This window comes from Brachypodium distachyon, chromosome 5, assembly GCF_000005505.3.
Source record: "Brachypodium distachyon strain Bd21 chromosome 5, Brachypodium_distachyon_v3.0, whole genome shotgun sequence".
Taxonomy (NCBI): domain Eukaryota; kingdom Viridiplantae; phylum Streptophyta; class Magnoliopsida; order Poales; family Poaceae; genus Brachypodium; species Brachypodium distachyon.
Genome location: NC_016135.3, coordinates 17971269 through 17988887, shown reverse-complemented (window position 1 = coordinate 17988887; position 17619 = coordinate 17971269). Strand labels below are relative to the sequence as shown.

The window sequence follows — 17619 nt, the reverse complement described above, 5'->3', positions numbered from 1 at the left end:
ATTGTCGAGGCTGCAACGAAGAGACAGGGGGAGACAAAGCGGTTAGCTAAATGAAGCGTCAGGGGGCCTTTTTTGTCAAATTATCTCGTTGTTGTGTGTGTGGTGTGGATCTTGCTCTTAATTGTTCATTCGGGGTTTATCTTTGCTAAAAATACAAATTGGTCAGACGGACGGACGCGATGAAGCCACGTCTCTACTTAGACTATCTTGGACCTTTTTACTCACTCGTCTCAACTATTAGGCATAGTCCACCTCATTTTACAAGAAGTTGGAGTAATTTGCTCTCACATCTTAAAAAGTTGGAGACCACGTGTTATTTACCTCGTTCTAACACGGTTGCTTGATTGCACAATACATCCACCATGGATACAATCTTTTACATCAGGCACCACTGATCACATCATCGTACCAAATTGTACGCCATGCCATCGTACGTGTAGTGTTTCCGGTGGGCTAGACGAGTCCACTAACCTCACTTAACTCGTGAACTATCAGTGGGGCACCCACTTAGCAGGAATGAAGAGTCCCCTCCCACTTGCACCTTGACATATGTTCCCCAAGTGTACACACATAGTTGACGAGCGGAAGACTGGCCCAATTTTCCACACTAGTGGCTTGTGCCCACGGAAGTCTTCCTTCTAGCTAGACGTTGGTTTGGTTTTCCACACATGCCCTGAAGTCGGATCGATGCCTGGAACCGGGCACAATACACGTACCATGCGGCTAATTAATTGCGCTCCCGCGACCTGATACCGGTCCAAAGCACCGCAATTCTTTTCTTAGCATCAAGCTGGTATTCTTACGACCGGGCAGGCGAATGTAATTGGTCTCAAACTTGCAAAGCAAGAGCGTGCAGGATACGTAGAAGACTTTCACGCGAATGTGTAACGAATGCTTACTCCTGGACGTAGTGATGCGATGCCGAAAGCCGTACGTCGACAAGATCTTGTCAAGATCCACTCTATATAAACCGCGCGCCACCATGTATATATAGTCAGTCACCGAGTAATTAAACACAGCACCAGCGCCGGCGCTAGATCGGCTCGATATGGCGTCGATGCTCAGGCTCTTGGCTCTCGGGCTAGCAGCAGCAGTAGCACTGCTTTCGGCCGCAGGCCCCGCGGCAGCCCAGAACTGCGGGTGCCGGGCGAACGAGTGCTGCAGCCAGTATGGTTACTGCGGCACCACGGGCGAGTACTGCGGAAAAAACTGCAAGTCGGGCCCGTGCTCAAGCACGGGCACCATCGGTGTGCCGGTGGAGAGCGTCGTCACCGAGGCCTTCTTCAACGGGATCAGGTCCCAGGCCGGCAACGGGTGCGCCGGCAAGAGCTTTTACACGCGCCAGTCGTTCCTGACCGCCGCCCGCGCCTACCCGGGCTTCGCCAAGGGCCGCTCGAACGACGCGTCCAAGGCCGAGATCGCCGCCTTCTTCGCCCACGTCACGCACGAGACCGGACGTAAGTTATCAAGTGCTCAGATTTACCAACATACATGTAGTAAAATGAATTAACCGAGCTCTGCACAATTAAGCTTACGTATATATAACACGGTTCTATATACAGATCTGTGCTATACGGAGGAGATCAACGGACCGAGCAAGGACTACTGCGACGAGAAGAACACGGAGTGGCCATGCTCCCCGGGGAAAGGGTACTACGGGCGCGGCCCGCTGCAGCTGTCGTGGAACTACAACTACGGGGCGGCGGGGAAGAGCATCGGGTTCGACGGGCTGAAGAACCCGGAGAGGGTGGCGCAGGACGCCGTGGTGGCGTTCAAGACGGCGCTCTGGTACTGGATGAACAACGTGCACCAGGTCGTGCCGCAAGGGTTCGGCGCCACGACCAGGGCCATCAACGGTGACCAGGAGTGCCACGGCAGGAACTCGGGCGCCGTGAACGCGCGGGCGGGCTACTACAGGGACTACTGCAGGAAGTTTGGCGTCGACCCCGGGAACAGCCTCACTTGCTAGGTGGCTGGGTCGGACTACTGACATGCAGATGCCTGCGTGTCTTATATGTACGGAGAATAAATGTTCGGGCGCGTGCATACGTGTTTGAAATAAAGTGATCTTCAGGCCCAGATTATAATTGTACTAGAATACGGTACAGTACCACGTCTAGATGCTGGAAGAACTCAAGTGATTCCCAAGCCCAGAGTATGGTACTCCCTCCAATTCTAAATTGTTGTCGAAATATTACATGTATTTAGACGATTTTTAAAAATAGATACATCCATATTTGGGCAAATTTGAGACAAGAATTTATGATCGGAGGAATACATCCGAATGACGGAGTGGTAAACTGTGTGCGGTCACGGGTTTACATTTAGATGCGAGCAATTTTATGGTATCTACTCCTTGAGGAAGATGAGTGTCACTTAAATTTGATCCTCCATTTAAGACGGCACTTTACTATTTAAAAGGTCACAATTTTTTTACTCCCTCTGACCCATACTTGTCTCAAATTTTCCAAATATGGATGTATCTATGTTTAAAAAGCGTCTAGATACATGTAATATTTCGACAAATAATATGGCCGGACCGGAGGCAGTAAACAAATTCTCAGAATGTAAGCACCATTAATTTTCTAAAAGCTTATGTAAGATGGAAATGATGGCCATACGAACTCCCTGTACCAAAGCATCACAGTTGCTCATTGTTTTGTTTAGAACAAACAGTTGCTTCTTTTTTTAGGGATAGAACAAGAGATTTTTTACGGTACCCCGGTACTCCAAAAACTTATACTGGAGTACCGAACAAATCTGACTGTCCAATACTAAGGGCAAATTAGACATTTGGATGATTCCAAAAACAAGAAGAAAAACGACCTATTTGGGCCGGCCCAGTCTAGCGACAGCGGCAACCCTCTCGATCAATCTGGGGTGGGGGCTTCATCGATGCATGAATGAATCGCTCGGAGGTACGGTGATTAATCAGATTAATCAGCAGCCATTTTTAAGAGAAGATGCATGACCGGATCGATTTGTACAGATAAGGTGCATGAATCACTTAGAGCCTGCGCATATAGTCAGATTAATCAACGGCACTTTGGAAGACAAGATGCATGAATCACTTGCAAGGACCCGTTCGATTTGTGCATAGATAAGATGCGTTTGAATCACTTGAATCGTACATGCAGCCTCATTAGTCAGATCAATCAGCAGCCCTTTTGACGAAGAGAAAGGGGGGGGGGGGCATCCGGGCGGGCAGGTGCTTGCCATCTGTTCATCCTCTCCGGCGGCTTCTCAATCTTGGCTTAGCTGCCTCGTCCGCTTCGTCCGCTCAGGTCTCACTGGGTTGTTGACCTAATCGTGGCGCGGTGGTCTTTTCTACCCAAATCTTTTGTCCTTTTTTTTAATAAGCAAGATCTCAGGTCTGAGGCGATTACGATTTTGGCCACCGATTCATCGTACTCCGGTAGTTTTCGACTTGGTACTTCAGAGGATCAACGATGGAGTACCAAATAATACTGGCCATTAGATCATGTCAAATAAACGGTCCACATTAAATCGGGTACCGTAAAAGAGCACAATTTTTTTTTAGGGGATAGAACAAACAAACAAACAAGAACACACATTTGGTTGCTGTTTTGAACTGCATTGGGCTATTTCCCCATGCCCAGTTGGGCCCATACAATACCCGTGCAGCCCACTGTCTAGCAAAAATAAAACCAAAACAGAACTCATCTTCCTAACGAAGCCGTTCTCATAATGGCTTTCCTTTGTATCTTCTTTTTGGGCTGAGTTTCGTACCTAGCATGAATGAATATTGGGCTCGAAAAGCAGCCCAAGCAGCCATGATTGTTGACACCGGCTGCTGTGGGCTCCTTTGTCTGGTTGTAGTACTTCATCTTCATTCTTGAGTCTGCTCCTACACGTGTACGAACTACGATACCTGAACTCGCATTGCGTGCAAGCTTAGCTCGGTTGGTCGATAATCCTAGTCCTAGATAACCTTGGTCAGTGGCCGCCGTTCCGGACCAGGAAGGGTCATCGCTGGTGGGCGAGGCCGCTGCCATTACGGCTAACGGCCACCAATAGCGTGACGATGTCCTTTCCCACCTCGATCGAACTGACATGCGCTCGCAACGGCGCAACCGTGCGGGCACCTTTGTTCTGCAAAGGCCATTTGATTTGATAAAATTATCATGCGTGCCGTGTCTATGCATGGAAGTATCGATCTTGAGCTATAGCCAGCAAGGCACGTTCAAGGGGGGGGGGGGGGGGGGGCAAATTTTCTTTCGGTTTGCTTGGAAGAACCTGATCATTTAGTTCGCCGTCCGCAGAAGCTTTAAAAAAATAATTGGCACCGTTCAGCTGCAACTGTGCTCGCCTCGTTCGTTTGCTTTGATCGATGATCATACACCAATCCAAGTATCCAACCCAACCTAAAATGGGACTTTTCCCCTCTTAATTGCTTACATTCTACAGTAATATTCTATATATTTGATCGATGTCGAACCAGGAATTAATCGAACAGACACTTATCTGCAGAATGATGCATGAAACTAATAAGCATAATGTACGGGTACAGAATGGCGATGTAAACATAAGCAAAAATGACGCTCAATCTCGCGGATTCAGAAGTGTAATAAGCCAGCAGACGGGCGTACGTGCATCATCATTTGCAAGTGTCCAACGCCCACGTACGCCAGTCTCACTGACGTTGTGACTCCACTCCAGCCTATATAAACCATCTCAATCTCAATACATCCATGCCAGCAGCAAAACACCACCAAGTATAGAAGCAGCACACAGGACAACTACAGGGCCTTGATCGCTTAACCACTTGATCAAGCAAGTGCAGATGGCAAAATCCGCAATGCCGCTCGTTGCGACGCTGCTGGCTGTCGGGCTGGCGGTGCTCCTCCTCTCCGGCGCCGGCCCAGCGGCCGCGCAGAACTGCGGCTGCCCGGATGACCTGTGCTGCAGCCAGTGGGGCTACTGCGGCACGGGCGACGCCTACTGCGGCGACGGCTGCCAGTCCGGGCCGTGCACGGTGATGAGCGGCGGCGCCGCTGCCGCCGCTCGGAAGATGTCCGGCGACAAGGCCGTGGGGAGCAAACGCACCCCCTAAGTAACCGATGCGTCTGCTGCGTGCGCCTGCCTCAACTCCCAAAGCTAAAGTGACTATCAGAGTTCAATACAGAATAATAAGCTAAGTAATGAATTGCTGGGAATATGGCAAAGTGTAATGTAATATGCCCAATACGTACTGTCGTACTGATCTCGGTGATCAGAGCAGTATCGTCGAGATGGAAATAAGTAAGGTTTCCTTGATGTTTGTATTTCGTATGAACGAAACTACCAGAAATATATGAAAGAAAAATAACCTGAGTGATCTATTTCCTACCAAGCTCATATGGGAAAAAAAAATTAAGCGCATCGTCCCTACCACTGTTTTGCAAAATTTGGACAAATTACTTCATGGTAAAGGCGTGGCAAACGATATACGCTTTTTACAGGAGTAACCAATGCTGAGGTTATAACCGAGATGACAAATTGACAACTCCACTGTTCACAAGCGTAATATAAGTATCCACAAAACATGATATGGCGAGAGCCATTTCTTATGGAGGCATCACAAATCAACACATGACAGCAGAATACTCTAGTAAAGACATTTACATTGCTTTGCAAACTTCACTAATCGATGACATGGTGAAACAGACATCCATGTCCTTTGCTGAAGTAATATACCATGCGCATGCCATATGTCAAGGCGAATCCTGATCAGCCGGTAGCTCGGCGATGCGTGGATTGTGCTGGTACACGTACTTCTTGGCCCAGTACAGGTAGTTGAGGAAACCGAGCAATCCGACAACAGCCACAACCCAGTAGAAGAGGTCAAGATGGCTGTTGTTCAAGCTTGAACCCTCCAGCCACCCCCCCTGTTGCCCATGCCTTGTGGCCTTGTTCACAACTTCCACCAGGAATGTGGCCATCAATGAGGCAAGCCCCAGATCACACCAGAACAATGCCGTGGCAATTGACTTCATGCCCCGTGGTGCCTCACTGTTGAAGAACTCAAGGAGCCCGGTGAACGATGTCACGTCTGCCACGCCAAGCAGGAAGAACTGAGGTGCAAGCCAGAACAAGGACATCTGCACTACAGCTTCCTTTCTCTTTTTCTCAACAATGGCTGCAATGACCGAGGCAAGTAACATGGCCACAAAGCCTATACCGATGCGTTGCAAATGAGTGATGCCACCGACGTAGCCAGTGCGCTTTCGTAAGAATGGCACAATGAACTGATCATAGACAGCAAGCATTACCATTTGGAATGTGATGGGGATGATAAAAAGTGTCGCAGGGGAAACATGGATCTTGCCCAGACTTGTGTTCGTCATGCCACCTTGCTGAACAGTGAATGTGAAGAGGATAATGTTTGATATGTATCCGACCATGGAGCTGATGAAGAGAGGAAGCACACGGAGCACAATCTTCGTCTCCTCCACCTTCGTCACAGTGCAAACTGACCAGGCACCATTTCTGCCAGGGTTGATGCAAGCTTTGTCGAGGAATCTGGCAAGATCGATTAAAAAGAATTGATAATAGAGAACACTACTAAAACTCTAAAATCTCTGTTCGATATCTATACCAACTTGATAATTAGTACTCATAGAAGTCAGAAAATGGTATTAGAATCTTACTTCAGACTATTTGTTTGAGAGAGTGCGTCAATAGAACCTGTTCCTGACCCAGTATTGTTTTCTTGTGCTTCTTCCGGTTTCTGAGGTAGTTCAAGCTTCCTGTTCTTGAATGCAACCACAAGAACCTGTTGGAGGAAATATTGTGGTTAGCTAATATTCCTAACACACGCATTGAGAATTGGGATGACATTTGTTGTGTTGAGCCAGGAAGTAGCAAAACCTGCAGTATTCGAGTTAAAGGACTTCCTTCTGGTACTTGGTTGCGGTAGAAAGGAAAACCAGCAGCAACTATGAGCAATCCGAGCAGAATTAGGATGCAACACACCCCAAGTCCGATGGCCCATCCTTTGTAGTTCTCGAGCCACACTATGAAAATCAGCCCGACAAAACCTCCAAAGGAGATTCCGAAGGTATACCAGTTAAAGAAGCTGGACTGTTGGCGTGACTCAGAAGGATATTTATGGTCAAATTGGTCTGCACCAAGAGATGGCAAGCAAACACGCACAAAACCATCTCCAAAAGCAGTCATGTACAAGCCTGTGTACAATAAGGCAGCATTCCATCCATGGACCTCTTTGCAGTTATTTAGCTCTGCTTCAATATTACAAGGTGGTGGATGGAGTGAGGGCAGGTAGGCTTGCAGCGCGAGCAATCCATATCCCTGCAGAAATGCATGTTCGATTATGCTACGATAAAATAACAGCTGTCGGCAAGTGCATGTTTGATTAAGAATTACATTAATACTAGTACAATCTACACCTGTTTGAGATCATGGACATCCTTGTAAAGGGATTTTACAAACCGAGAAAACTATTGTGTAGCTTAATTTAAATCCTAAACAGTTATAGTTGCTTACATACTTAGCGTAACTGCGTAAGCCTTAATAGGATAGGACAAAGAAGAAGATGCCAATATCAACATTAAGTCGATTTCATGGTCAAAGGTATCCATACCAGAGCCATTATATCTTTGTCAGGAACTGAGCTGTATCAGCACATAACAAATTCTAAGAAAGTTCCAAGTTTCAGCATTTGCTCGATATTTTAAGAGTCCTATCGTGGTCTTAGTTATGTATATATAGATTCCATTCTCACCTCACTACAGTACTACACCCTTATAATTTGTACACGCAAAATCGTTTGTCACTTATATGGTTTTTTCTCTCTTGAGAAAACGCAAAAGCTTTGCGTCTCGATGCATTGAATAAGAAAGAGAGTTATGTACATGTCCAAGAGGACAACACCACGAAATTACAACGCCACACAACTAGGGATCCGCCGGGAGCAACGCTCCAACCCCAACCGCCCCGGCCCGAGCCCAGATCCGAGCTTCAGTCTTGATCTGATAAGCGAGGAAGGCGATATTGGGAGTCGCATTGTCGAAGACGACCGCGTCGCGATGCTTCCAAATCCACCAAGCCGTAAGCATGATGATCGACGCAGTGCCCTTTCTAGCCGTGGAAGGGGCGGAGTAGACGGATGTCTGCCACCAATCGGCGAACGGGATGCCAACGGTCGGTGGGGCACATGTAGATCGAATCCAGGAGAGAACCTCGTGCCAGAGGGTGCGGGAGAAGGGACAATCGACCAGGAGATGATTTATGGTCTCCAAGGACTGATCGCACAACAAGCATCTTAGGGCGTGAGCCAAACCATGTCGTGCTCTTCTCTCAGCGGTCCAGCAGCGGTCCTGGCAAGCTAACCAGATGAAAAACTTGACCCGTGGGAGAGCCCAAACTTTCCAGTTCAGCTTCCAAGTGTCAGAGGTGATCCCACCACAGAAGAGTTTGTGATAGCAAGACTAGGAAGAGTATTGGCCGCCGGAATTCCACCTCCAACAAAGGGTGTCAGCTGCATCCGAAAACTGCACCGTGTGGACCGTCCCCCATATCTGGATGTACTGCCACAGAGCAAGTGGATCCAAAGATCCCTGGATGTCACGGATCCAACGTCTGTCATCAAAAGCCTCGCGAACTGTGCGTTTTTTCCGGGTCGCTTATATGGTCTCTTGTTAGATGCCAAGTTGGATTATTGCTAAATGGTTGGATGCCATTTGATCTTTTATTTTCTTAAATAATCATAATGATTAGTTTCGTTCATTTAATCAGGGATCTACTCCCTTCTATATTATATAAAAAAGTATCCTTGCCACATCTCAGCTTTGCAAAAGCCTCACTGGTTAGACCACATCACAATTAGTAACGAAAACCAAATTTATGATTCTAGGGTAGTCATATTTAGCACTAATATGACGGTAGTAAGATATTAGGATTTCGTATTCACTTCTTTAACTGATATGTCCGCTTATGTTTAAACATAATAAATTAATAAAATCCACAACAGGTATCCATTGCCATCTCTAGTATTAGCAGGTTCTCCTTTAGAAAAGCAAGAGAAGATGTAAGTAACAAAGGAATAGTTCCCTTGGATCACGATAAACATTTAGAATTCATGTGGATAACTGAAACAGAAGAAGATGCATATTACCAGAAACATAAAAGGACCAAAGAGGAGCATAGTTCTAGAGCGAGTAATGTAGGAGTCCGATAGGAAAGCTCCTATTAATGCAAACCCGGATGTGGCACCAAAAAAATTAGTGGATGTAGTTGCAGAGCCCGATACCCCCATATGCATTGTTCCATGGAGATAAGTAACTAGATTCAGCAGGTTTGGGACAATAACCACGTTTGTAACCACGGTCAGAACTGCAGGGGGAAATAACATACAAAAAATGCTTCAATGTTTGAAGCTCAAGAATTTACGAATAAGGATGATGAGGTATTGTATGCCCACGCTGCCACGCATATAAACATGTCTGCAAATAAGGACTTGGTGTACAGTGACTTACCATACAGAAACCAGGCTGCTCTGACTCCACCATGTACCTCTCTGTTGATGGCGTTTCCCCTCCAATCCACAAAGCCTCCAAGTGCCATGTTGCCTCTTGTTCCTCCTGATTACGCCGTGGCTTCCAGTGGCATCCCTCGCAATAAGAGGGGTATAAATGAGCAGGTGATTCATATTCAAAGGAGTGATACATCAACAGGACCAATCAAATATTCCTGCCTATTTTATTCCGTTGTTACCAACTATCAACTCTAATTTGACTTCCCATTATTGCTGTTTCCTACTGACCCAAGTTTGGACAATATAAAAGGCCATTCACTAATATTCAAGTAGAAAAATGATTAGGGACATGTACAATGAGAGTATAGAAGTCCAGTCTCCAGAACCAACAACTAGCAAATATTTTATTAGAGTCCCATCATCCTGAGAGCGACAAGCTTCTAATCCATTTATTGTTTCGAGCAAAAGTCTTTAACTTCCTTGAGAGTAGTGCAACATGATAATTATGTACTATATCAAAACTCAGAAGTCAGAAGTACAACAAAATAAATTATCGACCAGTGTTGATCAGTGAGCACCATATTCCCTGTGTTTGGAAATGTAGGGTGTAGTTTGACTGTTTTAGTTTGACCTTTAAATCTAAATTTCTTGTACACTTCCGTTACAATCACATTATCACAATCACAAATACCTTCTTCTCGAACGTGCATCAAGTGGATGTCAAAGCGAAAAGAAAAGGAAAAGAATGAAAAAAACACAAAACCATATAATTAGCTACCTAACAAATAAAATGTACTTTTGAACATGAGTTCTTGGCATCAATTTTGTGTAACATACTAACATAACTCACATATTTTTCGAGAAAACGCAAAGCTTGCGTCTCGATGCATTGATAGAAGAGAAAGTTATGTACAAACCCAAGAAAGGGCATACACCCCTAGATACAACACAACACACTATTCGCCCGGGGACTCACAAAGGACCGTGCCGAGTCCTACCTCCCCCGCATGGACCCAAAGCCTAGCTTCCGATTTGATGGTCGAGAGTAGACCCGCCAAACCAGGACATGCGTTGTTGAAGACGACCGCATTGCGCTGCTTCCAGATCCACCAATAAGTCAGGGTGACCAGGGAGGCGGTGCAGCCCGAGGAGTGGCAAGCAAAGCGACTCTCCACCAGTCCACAAAGTCCCCGGTGCCCGACGGAGGCTGAGCGGTTGATCAGATTCATAACTCACATATTTTTGGATTAATTGTTGCTGACAGGAAAATTATGTCCTACATTTCGAAACATGGGAGGATTTTGTAACTATTAATCAGGAGCTAACATAATTAATTATCGAGAAAACACAAAGTTTGTGCCTCGATGCATTGATGGAAAGAATAATTATAAGCCCAAGAACAGTCTAAGACAACCGAGCACTCAATACAAAACCAAAACTAACGGCCGCCGGACAGACATTACAACCGGCACCACCAAACAACCACAGCCCAAGATTCCAACCACACAAACATACAGGACGCGAAAAAGCCACTAAAACTCCGCCGAAGGAAACGAGAATCCAGCTCTGAAAGGAGGCAGAGTTGGGCTGTTTCGGCTTTGGAGACAGCAAGCCGAAGGCGCTGCAACCCATTGGCCTCGTAGAACACTCAAAGGCAAGCCCACAAGGAGTCTCGCCGACCACACCGACCGCAGAGGCCTCAGGACGCCGACCGCCGCTCGCACCCCTAATGTTGCGCCATTCCGAAATGTCCACAATCAAGATGCCACAACGCGGTATCCTCCGCTAACCACAAACCTTGCCCTCCAAGATAGTTGCACAGGCACGGTGTCAGTGTGCGTAGACCAGCCCGCTATAGCCAAGGCATATGGCGCTGGTCCAAGAACAATGCCTCCAACAATGGAGCGGTATCAATGACGTCGCCATCGTCTGATCCGGCAAGCCGAATCTGGGTTTTCACTCGGAGAATTAGACCACAAGGCATGGAGGTGGATCGAGGCTCCTCCATGACACCACCAAGGAGGAAACGACGCCAGAGAGCGCCACCATCACCGGCACCGACAAAAGTCGGGCAAGGATTTCGCTTGGAGCACCACGACCAGCACTGACGTAACCGCAACAACCCCACAAATGAACAACGAAAACCTAGATGGCCTGCCTGCCACCCCGCCATCAGAGGCCACCATCCGCCGCGCATGAAGGTGCACGCGTTGGCCACAATACCAGCCGCAGAAGGTGTTGACAAGTGGCACAAACGACCTGTGCACCGGCCATCCCAGACTTGCGGCGGGGACGCCTAGATCTGCGGTAAGTCGCCCGTGCACACGCAACACCCCTGGGCTAGACCTCGGCGAAGGGTTCCAGTTGCAAACCGCGGGGTGCCACCGGATGGGACCAAAGACATGCGCCGCAACACTTGCTACACAGTGCTAGAAATGCACTTTAAGGTCATAATAAAATAAAGTTATTCAAACATCACCAATGACCATACCGGAGTAGGTCAAAGAACTGCAATCAATATTACTTGCTGATAAGGCTATTGATTAAATCCTCCAACAACTGCTACGAACAAGATCAAATCTCATTCCAGCAGACACAAGGAGAAAATGAGCTTTGTTGTATATTCATCATCCCCACACAGTTTCCTTTCCTATCCAAGTATCCAGCTCCCTTTTGAGCTTATGCTAATGTTCTGATTACAGTGGATCAGTACTTGCATACCATGGTGGTCTCATGCCTACTACTATAATGCATTTGTTTGTGACATGTGAGATCTGAATCTAAAAAGGAGTGCAGTTTTCGGGCTCTTGTTCATTTGTTGTTGTTAAACTACATACCACGGCCACCATATGCCATTTTCACGAGCCTTGTCAACTATCGGTTTAGAGAGACCAGATATGTTGAGGCTCTTACACCATATCAACAGACATACCTACTTTCCAGTAGAACCAGTTGATCTACTGTGGTTCTATGTGCAGAAACAGAACGTATCCAACAAAAGAGACGGAAATGGGTTCCTTTGCACCTTTAACAAGTCTCATAATCGTGGACTGACTAATCTCACGACTATTTGCATGATGAGGCCACATAGTGAAAAAATAGCTCCCAGTTTTCCACTAAAAGTTGAAGAATCCATACCATCCACCAGTTTACCAAGACAAGATGTAATGGAATTACGAGAATTCAAAACTTCATTTGCATTTTATGAGCTTTTGTATCAGAGGAAAATGAGTAAATTTCATAAAACCACAGTTTTTGTGCCAGTCGTGTCGCTGAACCACAGTTAACGGAAAACCGTTCACAGAACCACACATTTTGAGTCAAATTGTCTCAGTCAGCCCAAAAGCGAGTGGTTTGGCGGTTTTGCTTGATTTCTTACAGGTCGCACCCCCTGTTGTACGCCACGCCGGTCCCAACCCGAGCTAACCCGTTAGCCCGCGATTAAACCCCGAGCCCCCTTCTCACCCCCGCAAGTTTTCGAGGTCGAAGTGGCGTCCGACAGGTTGGCGAAACCACCCGGTTTCGGGCTGACTGAGACAACTTGACTCAAAAAGTGTGGTTCGGCGAAAGGTTTTTCGTTAACTGTGGTTTAGCGACACGACTATCCCAAAAACTGTGGTTTTGTGAAATTTACTAGAGGAAAAGTAACATCTTATTTCACAGGGTGCTCTATTTCCTACCAAGTGCATATGGGAAAGAAGTGCATCCCAAATGAACACCAACCTACACCACTGTTTTGAACTTCTTTGACAAAATCATTCATGGTGAAGGTGAATGATATATACTTTACAGGAGTAAGCTGCCCGAATCCTGGGATGTGCACTAACTGTGTCTTGCGTGTTTTTGTACCCGGCCTCTCTAGGCTTGTAAATACTAAATACTCTTCCACCTTTTCAATATAACTAGACACAATGCTTTTGCGTTTTCTCGAAAAGAAAAGTGAGTAACCAATGCTGAAATATGACCAAGATGACAACTTAATAGTTCACACATGTAACATATAAGTACCCACATTACATAGTGCATACTACGGTGAAAGACATATCTTCTGGTGATTTCACAAATGGAGTATTGAGGATAAATCCAACCAATCAGCTGAAAACAATCAACACATGACAGCAGAATAATGGTAGTCTGGTACAGGCTTGTACATTACTTTGCAAACTTGACTAACGCATGACATGGTGAATCATAGATCCTTATCTTTTCTAAAGTAACGTAGATAAGATGATAACGTACATACCATGCAGATGTGATATTTCAAGGTGAATCCTGATGATCAACCATTGGCTCAGTGATGCGTGGATTGTGCTGGTACACATACTTCTTGGCCCAGTACAGGTAGTTGAAGAAGCTGAGCAATCCTACAACAGCCACAACCCAGTAGAATAGGTCAAGATGGCTGCTGTTCAAGCTTGAACCTTCGAGCCAGCCCCCCTGGTTCCCATGCCTTGTGGCCTTGTTCACAATTTCCACCAGGAATGTGGCCATCAACGAAGCGAGCCCCAGCTCACACCAGAATAATGCCGTGGCAATTGACTTCATGCCCCGTGGCGCCTCACTGTTGAAGAACTCAAGGAGCCCAGTGAATGATGTAACGTCTGACACACCAAGCAGGAAGAACTGAGGTGCAAGCCAGAACAGGGACATCTGCACGACAGCTTGTTTTCTCTTTCTCTCAACAATGGCTGCAATAGCCGAGGCAAGTGACATGGAGCCAAAGCCTATACCGATGCGTTGCAAATGAGTGATTCCACGGACGTAGCCTGTGCGCCTACGCAAGAATGGCACAAGGAACTGATCATAAACTGCGAGCATTGCCATCTGGAATGTGATGGGGATGATAAAGAGTGTCGCAGGGGCGACATGGATCATGCCCAGCCTTGTGTTCGTCATGCCACCTTGCTGCACGGTAAATGTCAGGAGGATAATGTTTGATATATATCCAATCATGGAGGTGATGAAGACAGGAAGCATAAGGAGCACAATCTTTGTCTCCTCCACCTTCGTTGCAGTGCAAACTGACCACGCGCCACTCTTACCACGACTAATACAAGCTTTGTCGAGGAATCTGGCAAGATGAATCAAAGAGTTCACAATTGGTAACACTACTTGATAAGTAGACTGCACAGAAGTCAGAAAATGGTATTCTATCATAGAATCTTACTTCAGACTATTTGTTTGAGAGAATGCACCAACAGAACCTGTCCTGCTGTTACTTTCCTGTGTTTCTTCCAGTTTTTGAGGAAGTTCATGCTTCCTGTTCCTGAATGCAACCACTAGAACCTGGGAGATGCAAGATTGATGTCAACTAATATTCCTGACACATTTGTTGAAGCATTATGACATTTAATATTCTGAGCCAGGAAGTAGCACAACCTGCAGTATTCGAGTTAACGGACTTCCTTCTGGTACTTGGTTGCGGTAGAAAGGGAGACCAGACGCAACTATGACCAATCCAAGAAGAATTAGGATGCAGCACACCCCAAGTCCAATGTCCCACCCTTTGAAGTTCTCGAGCCACGCTATGAGAATCAGCCCTACAAAACCTCCAAAGGAGATTCCAAAGGTATACCAGTTAAAGAAGCTGGACTGTTGATGGGACTCAGTGGGATCTTCATGGTCAAATTGGTCTGCTCCGAGGGATGGCAAGCAAACACGGATAGAACCATCACCAAATGCACTCATATATAAGCCTGTGTATAATAAGGCAGCATTCCAGCCATGCACCTTCTTGCAGTTGTTTAGCTCTGCTTCAATATTGCAAGGTGGTGGATGGAGCGAGGGTAGGTAGGCTTGCAGTGCGAGCAATCCATATCCCTGCACGAATTCATGTTCGATTAGACTACAGTGCATCACATGACATATACAGTTGCCTACAGAAGGTGCATGAAATAGATGACAGCCAGAGTACATTTGATAAAGAACTTCGCAGTGTTAAAATCTAAGCCTGTCTGAAACGATGGACATCTTCACTCCTATAAAAGAGTGAGTCAGTGGCAGCGGTCCGTTACCTCCTTCTAGTGTTAAAAAAACTCCTGGCCTCCTTCTAATGCAAAAACTAAATCTATTGCAAAAAACTAGATGGTAATAATGTTTACCACCAAAGCTGGGATAAAATTACTACTAACCATTAATATACAACAGTGTTTTTTAACTTATCTTAAGTGAGTAGTCTAATTTGTTTTATCTGCAGCAATGCACAGATATTTAGAAAGTCCTTATAAGCGGACTTTAGAAGCTAAGAAACCTTTTGTGTAGCATGATTTACATTTACCTCCTAAACAGTAAAAAAATCTATGTAAATGTTGTGAAGGATGTTAACAGAAGCCTTAATAGGGTAGGACAAAGAAGAAGATGCCAATACTAGCATTTTACAGAAAAATATGTCCTTTCATATCAGCATTAATTAGGTTTCGTGGTCAAGGATATGTCAGAGTAGGTATTCAATCTTTGTCAAGATTGAACTGTATTAAAATATGACAAGTTATAAGGCAGTTGTAAGTTTCAGCATTTTCTCTATATGTTAAGAGGCACATAGTTGTCTTAGTTAGGTACTTAGGTATATATGTTTAGAGTCCATTCTCACAATCTCACCTCACCATGCCCCTTATAGTTTTGTACTCCCAAAATGGTTTGCCGCTTATGGTGTGTAGTTAGATGCCAGGCTAGACTCTTGCTAAATTGTTGGCTGTCACTTGATCTTCTATTTTTTCCGAACAATTATAGTGGTTGGTTTCGATCATGAAATCGAGGATCTATCCCCTTCTATATATAAAGAAGTATTTCAAGTACATTTCAGCTTTGGAAAAGTACTTCAGCAATGTGGATAACAGTTTTCCTCAATGTTAGTGCCTGGTGAGACGACACGACAATTAAAATTAAAAAAAACATTTTATGATACTAGGGAAGCCATTTTACAACTGATTGGAGGGTAGTAAGATACTAGGATTTCATATTCACTTCTTTAACTCATATAGTCTCTTATGTTGATGCAAGAGAGAAATCATGAAGGTCTGTGATTCCTGAGTATCCTGTCTATGTGGAGTATCTGCTGTCAACGCACCAGTCGAGTTTTGTATGTAGCTGCCCCTAATCCCCAGGTCTTGGTCGATCGGTTCTGATGCGGATCTTTGGAGGTCGCCCCCCCCCCCCCCCCCCCCCCCGCGACCATAAACATAAACTCTAGTCTGGCCTCTTCCTTTGCTTTTTGTTTCCCTTTTTTTCTTTTCTTTTTCTGTTTATGCTGGTCATTATAATTAGGGCACTCTCTTTCACGTGGATTTTCTTTCCATACCGAGGAAAAATGTTTAAAAATTAATGGAATAAAGCAAAATAAGATGCAACTTATTGCTATGCTGATGTAACTTTAGGGAAAATAGTTCCTTGGATCATAAGAGAAAAATATAAATTTATGCAGATAACTGAGCAGTCAAAGATGCATATTACCAGAAACATAAATGGACCAAAGATGAGCACAGTCCTAGAGCGAGTAATATAGGAGTCTGAGAGGAAAGCTCCTATCAATGCAAACCCAGACGTGGCACCAAAAAAATTAGTAGCTGTAGTTGCAGAGCCCGAGACACCCATATGCATTGTTCCCTGGAGATAAGTAACCATATTCAGCAGGTTTGGGACAATAACCACGTTTGTTACCACGGTCAGAACTGCAAGAGGGAAGGTACAAAAATGCTTCAATGTTTTAAACTCAGAAACTTGAAAGCAAGCACGGTGAGATGTTGTTTGTTGCATGACCATGCATTTATGTAAACATGTCTGAAATAAGGACTCGGTGCATATCTACTTACCATACAAAAACCATGCTGCTCTGACTCCGCCATGCACCTCTCTATTGATGGTGTTTCCCCTCCAATCCACAAAGCCTCCAAGTGCCATGGTGCTTCTTCCTCCTGATTATTGCCCGTGGCATCCGTCAGAATAAGAGGGGTATAAATTACAAGTGGATATTCATATTAAAGGAGCGATAACATCAACAGGACCGTTCAAAGATTCTTGTCTATTTTATGGCATTGTTACCAACTAGCAACAGTAATTTTGACTTCCAATGTTGCTAGTTGCCACTTCCTACTGACTCAAATTGGACACTACACAAAGCATTCACT

The 17619-nt window shown here is 45.4% G+C and overlaps 4 protein-coding genes across 6 annotated transcripts; 2 read left to right on the top strand and 2 right to left on the bottom strand.

Moving 5' to 3' along the window:
- The first annotated feature begins 1007 nt into the window (after positions 1 to 1007).
- On the top strand, positions 1008 to 2246 carry LOC100841292 (chitinase 5). The gene is made up of 2 exons (XM_003580001.4): positions 1008 to 1457; positions 1563 to 2246. Exons 1-2 carry the CDS (start codon positions 1049 to 1051, stop codon positions 1967 to 1969), a joined length of 816 nt encoding a protein of 271 aa, XP_003580049.1. The 5' UTR covers positions 1008 to 1048; the 3' UTR covers positions 1970 to 2246.
- Positions 2247 to 4718: 2472 nt separating this feature from the next.
- LOC100823655 (chitinase 4) lies at positions 4719 to 5325 on the top strand. The gene has a single exon (XM_010241765.2). The coding sequence runs from the start codon at positions 4805 to 4807 to the stop codon at positions 5072 to 5074; it is 270 nt and encodes an 89-aa protein (XP_010240067.1). The 5' UTR covers positions 4719 to 4804; the 3' UTR covers positions 5075 to 5325.
- Positions 5326 to 5475: 150 nt separating this feature from the next.
- On the bottom strand, positions 5476 to 9663 carry LOC100840688 (protein NRT1/ PTR FAMILY 4.5). Of its 2 annotated transcripts, none has more exons than XM_024455453.1 (5): positions 9498 to 9663; positions 9272 to 9354; positions 6871 to 7311; positions 6651 to 6775; positions 5476 to 6522 (listed from the first exon to the last, which is right to left on the bottom strand). In XM_024455453.1, the coding sequence occupies exons 1-5, from the start codon at positions 9583 to 9585 to the stop codon at positions 5715 to 5717; spliced, it is 1545 nt and encodes a 514-aa protein (XP_024311221.1). In that variant the 5' UTR covers positions 9586 to 9663; the 3' UTR covers positions 5476 to 5714. The 2 variants fall into 2 exon arrangements, with proteins under 2 accessions (XP_024311221.1, XP_024311220.1); XM_024455452.1 differs by having other exon boundaries at positions 9137 to 9354; positions 9498 to 9659.
- Positions 9664 to 10308: 645 nt separating this feature from the next.
- LOC112268533 (protein NRT1/ PTR FAMILY 4.5-like) lies at positions 10309 to 17617 on the bottom strand. 2 transcript variants are annotated; one of them, XM_024455454.1, is made up of 6 exons: positions 17305 to 17617; positions 16946 to 17163; positions 14876 to 15316; positions 14664 to 14782; positions 13740 to 14567; positions 10309 to 10772 (listed from the first exon to the last, which is right to left on the bottom strand). In XM_024455454.1, the coding sequence occupies exons 1-5, from the start codon at positions 17390 to 17392 to the stop codon at positions 13757 to 13759; spliced, it is 1677 nt and encodes a 558-aa protein (XP_024311222.1). In that variant the 5' UTR covers positions 17393 to 17617; the 3' UTR covers positions 10309 to 10772; positions 13740 to 13756. The 2 variants fall into 2 exon arrangements, with proteins under 2 accessions (XP_024311222.1, XP_024311223.1); XM_024455455.1 differs by lacking the exon at positions 10309 to 10772 and having other exon boundaries at positions 13467 to 14567.
- Positions 17618 to 17619: the final 2 nt, after the last annotated feature.

Excerpts from the sequence above, each read along its gene's own strand:
- LOC100841292 (XM_003580001.4), top strand. The coding sequence starts at position 1,049 with ATGGCGTCGATGCTCAGGCTCTTGGCTCTCGGGCTAGCAGCAGCAGTA. Across the intron at positions 1,458-1,562 it reads CGTCACGCACGAGACCGGAC|ATCTGTGCTATACGGAGGAG; the intron begins GTAAGTTATCAA and ends TTCTATATACAG.
- LOC112268533 (XM_024455454.1), bottom strand. The coding sequence starts at position 17,392 with ATGGCACTTGGAGGCTTTGTGGATTGGAGGGGAAACACCATCAATAGA. Across the intron at positions 17,164-17,304 it reads AGCAGCATGGTTTTTGTATG|TTCTGACCGTGGTAACAAAC; the intron begins GTAAGTAGATAT and ends TCCCTCTTGCAG. Across the intron at positions 14,568-14,663 it reads TCTCAAACAAATAGTCTGAA|ATTCCTCGACAAAGCTTGTA; the intron begins GTAAGATTCTAT and ends TCATCTTGCCAG.
- LOC100823655 (XM_010241765.2), top strand. The coding sequence starts at position 4,805 with ATGGCAAAATCCGCAATGCCGCTCGTTGCGACGCTGCTGGCTGTCGGG.
- LOC100840688 (XM_024455452.1), bottom strand. The coding sequence starts at position 9,585 with ATGGCACTTGGAGGCTTTGTGGATTGGAGGGGAAACGCCATCAACAGA. Across the intron at positions 9,355-9,497 it reads AGCAGCCTGGTTTCTGTATG|TTCTGACCGTGGTTACAAAC; the intron begins GTAAGTCACTGT and ends TTCCCCCTGCAG. Across the intron at positions 7,312-9,136 it reads TTGGTCCTTTTATGTTTCTG|GGATATGGATTGCTCGCGCT; the intron begins GTAATATGCATC and ends GCATTTCTGCAG.